This window comes from Oncorhynchus keta, chromosome 15 (assembly GCF_023373465.1).
Source record: "Oncorhynchus keta strain PuntledgeMale-10-30-2019 chromosome 15, Oket_V2, whole genome shotgun sequence".
NCBI lineage: Eukaryota > Metazoa > Chordata > Actinopteri > Salmoniformes > Salmonidae > Oncorhynchus > Oncorhynchus keta.
In genome coordinates, this window is record NC_068435.1 from 8,789,221 (window position 1) to 8,799,592 (window position 10,372).

General features: G+C 40.1%; 2 protein-coding genes across 11 annotated transcripts in view; one reads left to right on the top strand and one right to left on the bottom strand.

Moving 5' to 3' along the window:
- The window catches only part of LOC118394370 (serine/threonine-protein kinase PRP4 homolog), a 30,489-nt gene extending 25,986 nt beyond the window's left edge, over window positions 1–4,503 (top strand). For all 10 annotated transcript variants that reach the window (XM_052463151.1, XM_052463152.1, XM_052463153.1 and 7 more), the window contains one exon: window positions 4,166–4,503. The gene's annotated coding sequence lies outside the window, so the exon portion shown is untranslated. The remainder of the gene's footprint in view (window positions 1–4,165) is intronic.
- On the bottom strand, window positions 4,324–8,846 carry LOC118394372 (uncharacterized). Its single transcript, XM_035787534.2, has 6 exons — window positions 8,295–8,846; window positions 8,066–8,169; window positions 7,948–7,973; window positions 6,990–7,061; window positions 6,703–6,773; window positions 4,324–6,085 (listed from the first exon to the last, which is right to left on the bottom strand). Exons 2-6 carry the CDS (start codon window positions 8,115–8,117, stop codon window positions 5,023–5,025), a joined length of 1,284 nt encoding a protein of 427 aa, XP_035643427.1. The 5' UTR covers window positions 8,118–8,169; window positions 8,295–8,846; the 3' UTR covers window positions 4,324–5,022.
- Window positions 8,847–10,372: the final 1,526 nt, after the last annotated feature.

The following is a 10,372-nucleotide window of genomic DNA, read 5'->3' on the forward strand; positions in this document are numbered from 1 at the left end:
TGGACACGTTGTTACCGTAATAAGTCGGTGTCAGACACGTTACCGTAACGAGTCGGTGTGAGACACTTTGTTACCGTAACGAGTCGGTGTGAGACACGTTGTTACCGTAATGAGTCGGTGTCAGACACGTTGTTACCGTAATGAGTCGGTGTTAGACACGTTGTTACCGTAATGAGTCGGTGTCAGACACGTTGTTACCGTAACGAGTCGGTGTGAGACACGTTGTTACCGTAATGAGTCGGTGTGAGACACGTTGTTACCGTAATGAGTCGGTGTCAGACACGTTGTTACCGTAATGAGTCGGTGTGAGACACGTTGTTACCGTAACAAGTCGGTGTGAGACACGTTGTTACCGTAACGAGTCGGTGTGAGACACGTTGTTACCGTAACGAGTCGGTGTTAGACACGTTGTTACCGTAACGAGTCGGTGTTAGACACGTTGTTACCGTAACGAGTCGGTGTTAGACACGTTGTTACCGTAACGAGTCGGTGTTAGACACGTTGTTACCGTAACGAGTCGGTGTTAGACACGTTGTTACCGTAACGAGTCGGTGTTAGACACGTTGTTGCCGTAACGAGTCGGTGTTAGACACGTTGTTGTCGTAATGAGTCGGTGTTACACGTTGTTATCGTAATGAGTCAGTATTACACGTTGTTATCGTAATTAGTCACTATTACGTTGTTATCGTAATGAGTCGGTGTTACACACGTTGTTAACGTAATGAGTCGGTGTTACACACGTTGTTAACGTAATGAGTCGGTGTTACACGTTATCGTAATGAGTCGGTATTACACGTTGTTATCGTAATGAGTCGGTGTTACACACGTTGTTAACGTAATGAGTCGGTATTACACGTTGTTATCGTAATGAGTCGGTATTACACGTTGTTATCGTAATGAGTCGGTGTTACACACGTTGTTAACGTAATGAGTCAGTGTTACACGTTATCGTAATGAGTCGGTATTACACGTTGTTATCGTAATGAGTCGGTATTACACGTTGTGATCGTAATTAGTCACTATTACGTTGTTATCGTAATTAGTCACTATTACGTTGTTATCGTAATGAGTCACTATTACACGTTGTTATCGTAATGAGTCACAATTACACGTTATCGTAATGAGTCACAATTACACGTTGTTATCGTAATGAGTCACAATTACACGTTGTTATCGTAATGAGTCACAATTACACGTTGTTATCGTAATGAGTCACTATTACACGTTGTTATCGTAATGAGTCACTATTACACGTTGTTACCGTAATGAGTCGGTGTTAGACACGTTATCGTAATGAGTCACTATTACACGTTGTTACCGTAATGAGTCGGTTAGACACGTTATCATAATGAGTCACTATTACACGCTGTTATCGCAATGAGTCACTATTACACGTTATAATCGTAATGAGTCAGTATTACACGTTGTTACCATGAGTCAGTGTTAGACACGTTATCATAATGAGTCACTATTACACATTATCATCGTAATGATTCAGTATTACACGTTGTTATCGTAATGAGTCAGTATTACACGTTATTACCATGAGTCAGTGTTAGACACGTTATCGTAATGAGTCACTATTACACGCTGTTATCGCAATGAGTCAGTATTACATGTTATCATCGTAATGAGTCACTATTACACGTTGTTATCGTAATGAGTCACTATTACACGTTGTTATCGTAATGAGTCACTATTACACATTATCATCGTAATGATACAGTATTACACGTTGTTATCGTAATGAGTCAGTATTACACGTTGTTACCATGAGTCAGTGTTAGACACGTTATCGTAATGAGTCACTATTACACGCTGTTATCGCAATGAGTCAGTATTACACGTTATCATCGTAATGAGTCACTATTACACGTTGTTATCGTAATGAGTCACTATTACACGCTGTTATCGCAATGAGTCAGTATTACACGTTATCATCGTAATGAGTCACTATTACACGTTGTTATCGTAATGAGTCACTATTACACAATATCACCGTAATGAGTCACTATTACACATTATCATCGTAATGAGTCAGTATTACACGTTGTTATCGTAATGAGTCACTATTACACGTTGTTATCGTAATGAGTCAGTATTACACGTTGTTATCGTAATGAGTCACTATTACACGTTGTTATCGTAATGAGTCAGTATTACACGTTGTTACCGTAATGAGTCAGTATTACACGTTGTTATCGTAATGAGTCAGTATTACACGTTGTTATCGTAATGAGTCAGTATTACACGTTGTTATCGTAATGAGTCACTATTACACGTTGTTATCGTAATGAGTCACTATTACACGTTGTTATCGTAATGAGTCACTATTACACGTTGTTATCGTAATGAGTCACTATTACACGTTGTTATCGTAATGAGTCACTATTACACGTTGTTATCGTAATGAGTCACTATTACACGTTGTTATCGTAATGAGTCACTATTACACGTTGTTATCGTAATGAGTCACTATTACACGTTGTTATCGTAATGAGTCACTATTACACGTTGTTATCGTAATGAGTCACTATTACACGTTGTTATCGTAATGAGTCACTATTACACGTTGTTATCGTAATGAGTCACTATTACACGTTGTTATCGTAATGAGTCACTATTACACGTTGTTATCGTAATGAGTCACTATTACACGTTGTTATCGTAATGAGTCACTATTACACGTTGTTATCGTAATGAGTCACTATTACACGTTGTTACCGTAATGAGTCACTATTACACGTTGTTACCGTAATGAGTCACTATTACACGTTGTTACCGTAATGAGTCACTATTACACGTTGTTATCGTAATGAGTCACTATTACACGTTGTTATCGTAATGAGTCACTATTACACGTTGTTATCGTAATGAGTCACTATTACACGTTGTTATCGTAATGAGTCACTATTACACGTTGTTATCGTAATGAGTCACTATTACACGTTGTTATCGTAATGAGTCACTATTACACGTTGTTACCGTAATGAGTCACTATTACACGTTGTTACCGTAATGAGTCACTATTACACGTTGTTACCGTAATGAGTCACTATTACACGTTGTTACCGTAATGAGTCACTATTACACGTTGTTACCGTAATGAGTCACTATTACACGTTGTTACCGTAATGAGTCACTATTACACGTTGTTACCGTAATGAGTCACTATTACACGTTGTTACCGTAATGAGTCACTATTACACGTTGTTATCGTAATGAGTCACTATTACACGTTGTTATCGTAATGAGTCACTATTACACGTTGTTATCGTAATGAGTCACTATTACACGTTGTTATCGTAATGAGTCACTATTACACGTTGTTACCGTAATGAGTCACTATTACACGTTGTTACCGTAATGAGTCACTATTACACGTTGTTACCGTAATGAGTCACTATTACACGTTGTTACCGTAATGAGTCACTATTACACGTTGTTACCGTAATGAGTCACTATTACACGTTGTTACCGTAATGAGTCACTATTACACGTTGTTACCGTAATGAGTCACTATTACACGTTGTTACCGTAATGAGTCACTATTACACGTTGTTACCGTAATGAGTCACTATTACACGTTGTTATCGTAATGAGTCACTATTACACGTTGTTATCGTAATGAGTCACTATTACACGTTGTTACCGTAATGAGTCACTATTACACGTTGTTACCGTAATGAGTCACTATTACACGTTGTTATCGTAATGAGTCACTATTACACGTTGTTATCGTAATGAGTCACTATTACACGTTGTTATCGTAATGAGTCACTATTACACGTTGTTACCGTAATGAGTCACTATTACACGTTGTTACCGTAATGAGTCACTATTACACGTTGTTACCGTAATGAGTCACTATTACACGTTGTTATCGTAATGAGTCACTATTACACGTTGTTATCGTAATGAGTCAGCATTAGACACATTGGGTGAGATTTGTTCATGAACTCGGATGTTTTGCTTATGGAATCTGAGAAAGTATATGGAAATCATGATAAATTGTATTTAGTTTGATTGAACTTTGGTTATAATGTGGCTAAATCTATGCCAAAGTGATCAACAATAAAGGTAATACTTTTTCTTGTTACTGATAATTATGGCCAGATTAATGTTATCACTGGTAACATTGCAATTTTGTGTTTTTGTTTTTCAGGGTAAGTCAGAACTTCTCTTCCCTGCCTTGGTTCCTTCAGTCTCCTCTTTCTGCTTTGGTGCCCATGTAAGACTGGAGACCAGGGAAAGATGTTCAACGAATGAGCCCCTGTGGATATTTCTCAAATAGAAAATGTTAAAACAAAAGAAGAAAAAATAATGTTATGTAACACATTTTGTCTACATCCTTCACTTTATTCAATGTAATCTTGTCCACTGCTGTTTTCTTATGATATAACATCAATGTGCATGCTCTGTCCTTAATTGAGAACATAACAACGTGTGTTCATTTTTCATTCGGCGTATTAATATAATAAACATAGGCACAGACTATCTGAAGATGTTGAGTTTCTTTGGTAACAGTGTACATGGACGCTGCCATAGACTACATTAATCGTGTTGCCATAATGACAAGATGTCACAAAAACAATCATGACTTAGCCTGTCTGCTTTAATGACAACTGGCTTAAAACAAACATGACTCAACCATGGTTTGAATTTAAGGGGTGCTAGAATATGAACTTAAACAGTCAGTGAGGACACCCTGAAAATAGTCATCCCAAAGAGTTTGTATAATTTGAACCCTGAACAGAGTGTTATTTAGGCATGCTAACTCCCACTAGTCAACTAGCTTCCAGTACCTACAGTAGATAACATTGCCTGAACTTTGACATGTTATATCGTCATGACACCAGAGGGTTCAGGTAAGGTCTAACGAGATATGTTGTACATTCATTGACTGGTACACTAGTTCACTTAGCTGTCATGTTCTACTTTGAGAACATTGTGCAGCGATCAGGAACACCCTGTCAAAGGAAAAGGCTTTCTAAATGCACAGTCTGTGTAATCCCCAATTTGTTAAGCTTTTCTCAAGTCCCTGGCTTTAGTTCTCTTTGCAGAGCTTGGTGGTGACACTCTGTGGGAGGTCAATGTACCTTTCTTGCTAGCTTTGGCTTTTCTGATTTTGGTGCAACCTGTAGGTTTTGGTGTTGATCCCTCACCCCAAGACTGGACCTGGACAAGGGTCTCTGTCCTGTTTAGTTTGGCTGAGCTGGAACAGGGCCTCTTAAAGACTGTATGTGGCCTTGCACCCACCCTGATGCGATTCTGTTTGTAAGGAGCACAAGTCGGCCTAGTGCGTGAGTCTCGAGACAGGCTCAGTTCCGTAACACTGGACACAACTGAATCCGCTTTCCTCAAGCGAGAAGTACTCCTGGTCAAGCTGACTGCCGTAGCTGGCCGACACCGGCCCGTTTTGGTCAGCTCTCGCTGTACTGTGGCCGCCTGCAGATCCTCCATCTCAGATAGTCTGCTTACGATGGCAACCAATGAAGGCTCTCGCATGTGCAGGCTCTGGCGACTTTCCCAATCGACCGTGCTGGGCAGACTCCGGGTCAGATCCAGCACTTTCAGAGATGCTGGGAGCACCTCCGCAAATGGCGACTGGGCCTCCGACAACTCCGAGAAGTGCAAGTCGGAGTCCAGGTCGAAAGGTTCAGGCCTCAACCGGAGCTCTACTTCGGGCGTGACCCACTCGTGGGCCTGGGCGCCCCCTTTCTCTTGGTCGGATAGATCGCTGGCGTCAGAGTGGATGTCTGCCGGTGTGCTGCTACCGTTTCGCTTTGACCCATCGGTGCTGGTTCCTGACCCAAGCCCTGCTCTGTCATTCATTGGGCCCCAACAGTAGAATGTCTTTACCCTCCTCTCCCCATTGGCCCTTCTCCTGTCCCTCGAATTGATAGTGTAAGCCGCCTGGACAGGTGTGATTTTCAACAGAGACTCACTGGAGCTTGTGTCCCGGCCCTCCCCTTGGTTATGTTTGGTGAAACTCGGGTGCCGTAGCCTGCTGTTGAGATGATGGATGTTGATTGTTGGACGTCTGTGGATCATCCTGAACTGGGCTCTCTGTGATTGGCTCTGGCTAAAGATAAGAGGGAATAAAAATAAGTAGTATGGCGATCTTAATAAATAATGACATAAAACACGTATTTTAATTTCAAACTCCATAAACCTGAAAGGTGTTTTTAATTTACACCTTTGGTAATACTGACAACCACGTGGTGTTTTTAAGTAGTTTATCGACGCAAAACGGATACCTAAAATCTGTCCTAGTGGATTGACTATAGCCAAGGTAAATGGTAAATCATGTTTGGTTATATTTTGAGTGGAATATTCCTTTTTGATAATCAAGAAATGGGGGTGAAGTAACCTAATATTTGAGTTTGGATACACATTTTTTTAACTTTTTTTATTGATTCCAATGAAAAGCTAGTCAATTTAAAGTTCGGTATTTCGGCGACTACAGAACAAACATGACACCAAATTCTGTCAGACGGGCTGGCATACATTTCTGATTGATTTTCCCTCCATCAAGGTAATGGCTGGCCCATTGTTTAATATCCCATTGTCCTCTATACAGGTGACTGGTATACAGAGGGGTAATATTCCCACACTGAAGATCTCATTCAGCCCGTGAATAGCCCAGCTGTCACCAAGTTAGGGTAGTAAGCAGGCATTTTAAAATATTTATCTACTTACACTGATGCAGACTCTGATGGGCTATGGCAGGTGGTCAGGTAGATACTTGAATTGAGTCTTGATGGAAATATCTAAGAAATTAAAAAGATGATTGTATTAAATGCATTTTAAAGGCATTAAAAACAACAGTACGCTAAAAGCAAAGGAATTTGTTGAAATGGTCACACACAGCCGGTAACAATTCCTTGTCTGGAAACATCCAGAACAGTTCAGATGGATTACACTTGCTCATACATGCTGTACATCTAAATGCTCTAAACTATAGTAAGTACTTTTACAGTTATCACCTTCTGTGCTCTGACGCCACTTGACATGTCCAAGTCCTCAAGTTGACGAATCAGATGAGAGATATAGAAGTCCTGTGGGCAATGAACAGTTTATTCATTATTTTCTTAATTAAAGCTGACAGTTGGTTAGACTTTGTCCATTTGAAATCGGGAACAAGATCTGAGAAATAATAACTATTCATTCTTATTATTTTATAAAGCCCTACTTTAAATATGAGATTAGCATTAGATAAGTTTGGACAGCTGTTGTGCAATGGAAAAAGCATGTTAAGTAAAGACTGACATATTATACAAGTTTTAATTAAGGTCTCCAATGAGTTTTTCTCTAATTAATTAAACCATGTGATCTTTTTTCCCCCCCATTTAGCTGAATATGCAATGGGGGAAGTTTCTTAAGGCAATGTACCTATCTATATAGGTTATGGAAAGCTACAATCACACTTTAGTAGCACTTCATTAACCTAGAAGGTAGGTAATAATGACATAGTCAAATTGTAATTACACACAAAGTCTGCCATCGTTTGTTTTTATGTTGGTAGCCTTTAGTATACATAGGCTACAAACAGCTCTTGTGTTTACAGGTGCACGGAGAGAGAACAAATAAATAAATAAAATGGAAAGTCCATCACACTGATGTTGGATGCTCCACAAACTAAGATAGCACACCACCGTTTCAGTCAAGAGACCTTTATTGTTCTTTGGATCTAAACATGTGTGAGATCCCTTTAATTGTTTGTGGGGCATCCCATCCATACCTTTTTTATATATATATATATATATATATTACTGGCAACATTTTGGCTACCAGTTTGCATCCTAATTTTACACCCTAATTGTTAGCACACTGAGAAAATGCTTATCGGAATGAAGATTGAATTGTTTAAGATCAACGTTACACTGCCTTTAATTTGCTTTCATTGAAAAAGCGGTGTGATGAGCCTGTTTTTTTGTCACTCACCTGGTGTATTTGGCCAGATACAACTCCTAGAAAAATGAAAGCGCAACATTTCAGTTAAGACGGGCATAAATCGGGTGAAAATAATTATTTAATGAAAATAAAGATAGGTTTAACCTACCTGGCGTCGAGAGATGCGTCTCCGCTAAACCGTGCCTACGAGCCGTTGACATGTTGAGGTTTGGCGTTTTGTCGGGCTCTTGCCGTTTGATAATTGCAGTGAAACTGTTGGATTCCAGACGTCGTTAATATTTATTTGGACATGCACTTGACACGGACATGATCAGATATCCCTCTTTCTCCCCGTTATCATTTTACAGCACAGTATATCAATTCATATATCTCTCTACCTGTAACAATAGGAGCTCGTTTTCTCTACTACACTCTCTGTCCTCGTAGCGTCATAGGTAAAGCCTATTGACTTGTATTTCCCGACAGATTTAGCCAGATACAATGTTACAACGCGTGCCCAAAAGTTATCTAAAATGATCTAAGATGTGTGTTTTGTCTTTCTGTCATATGCGACACAGATGGGCTCCATTAGCTTGCTTCATGTCTCAAAAACGAAAATGGTGACTGAAACCATGGTAACACATGAACTATGGTAACTTCCCAGTCCTGGAAATGTAGCCTGTTTACTCCAGCCTCAAATAGATTAAAAACCCATTGGTGGTGTTGGAGGGCAAGTAGGAGCCACCCTTTCCTCTGCTCTAAAAAAAATATATATATCCCAAATGCCCCATGGCAATGATTGGGGACATTGCCCTGTGTAGGGTTCTGTCTTTCGGATTGAGACGTTAAACGGGTGTCCTGACTCTCTGTGGTCACTAAAGATCCCATGGCACTTATAGTACGAGTAGGGGTGTTAACCCCGGTGTCCTGGCTAAATTCCCAAATCTGGCCCTCATACCATCACGGTCAGCTAGTCATCCCCAGTTTACAATTGGCTCATTCATCCCCCCTCCTCTCCCCTGTAAATATTCCCCAGGTCATTGCTGTAAATGAGAATGTGTTCTCAGTCAATTTACCTGGTAAAATAAGGGTAAAATAAAGATATAAAGATAGTTGTGTGGCTAAACGGAATAGCCTATCCATACATTTTTCACATTTGTGTTTTTCTTCAGAAATGAATGAGTAGAATCCTTAATGATATTATATTAAAGCGGACACCCCGCCTGTGTTTTGATGAATAGCTTAGGGATGAGCCTGGAGATTTTATTATTATTATTTTTTTATTTTTTTTTAACATTTTAGTAATTTAGCAGACAGTCTCATCCAGAGCAATTTACAGGAGCAATTAGGGCTAAGTGCCTTGCACAAGGGCACATTGACAGATTTTTTTACCTAGTCGACCAAGGGGATTTGTTTACGTTCCCCCGTTTCTGTGTTGTTTGGGGTTTGTTTGTATGTGTGTATTTCAGGAAATGGCTTTCTGGATTCTAAGCAGCTTATTTATCGGCCCCTCGATGATTGAACCCTCTTGTCAAAGGAAACAGCAGTTTTCAATTACAAACTCCTTCTGCAGCTTGAAAAGCCAGTGTTCCTTTGTTAGGAAGAGAGAGCTTCTTTGTGTGTCCTGTGTTTTGTTGTGGGTCTGTATAATTTGTTGTAAAGTTTTTTTGTAGCCGGTCCTGCAGAGGTATGTATATGTCAAAAGGACTGGTTTTGATTATTGAAATTACTCACTTTAGTAATTATTCTGTTTTTGTTCCCAGGGGGAAGGGGAAGGCACCTTAAGAGTGCTTAGCACACTAGGTAAGACCTGGGTGGACCACCCCCTGTATTTTGGTTAGCGCGCCAGGTGGCATTAAGAATAGGTAAAATAAGAGAGGGGGCTCTTTAACTTTGACTTTCTTTGCTTTGGTTCCATCCAGCCCATTTTCCCCAAATTATTGTGTAAAGGAAAAATAAATTCCCTGTTAAAGGTAATATTCTCATCCTCTGTCATCTTTACCCGCACCTACAGTCACATACCTCTTTACCTCCACCTACAGTCACATACCTCCACCTACAGTCACATACCTCTTTACCTCCACCTACAGTCACATACCTCTTTACCTCCACCTACAGTCACATACCTCTTTACCTCCACCTACAGTCCCATACCTCCACCTACAGTCACATACCTCTTTACCTCCACCTACAGTCACATACCTCTTTACCTCCACATACAGTCACATACCTCTTTACCTCCACCTACAGTCACATACCTCCACCTACAGTCACATACCTTTTACCTCCACCTACAGTCCCATACCTCCACCTACAGTCACATACCTCTTTACCTCCACCTACAGTCACATACCTCCACCTACAGTCACATACCTCTTTACCTACAGTCACATACCTCTTTACCTCCACCTAGTCACATACCTCCACCTACAGTCACATACCTCCACCTACAGTCACATACCTCTTTACCTCCACC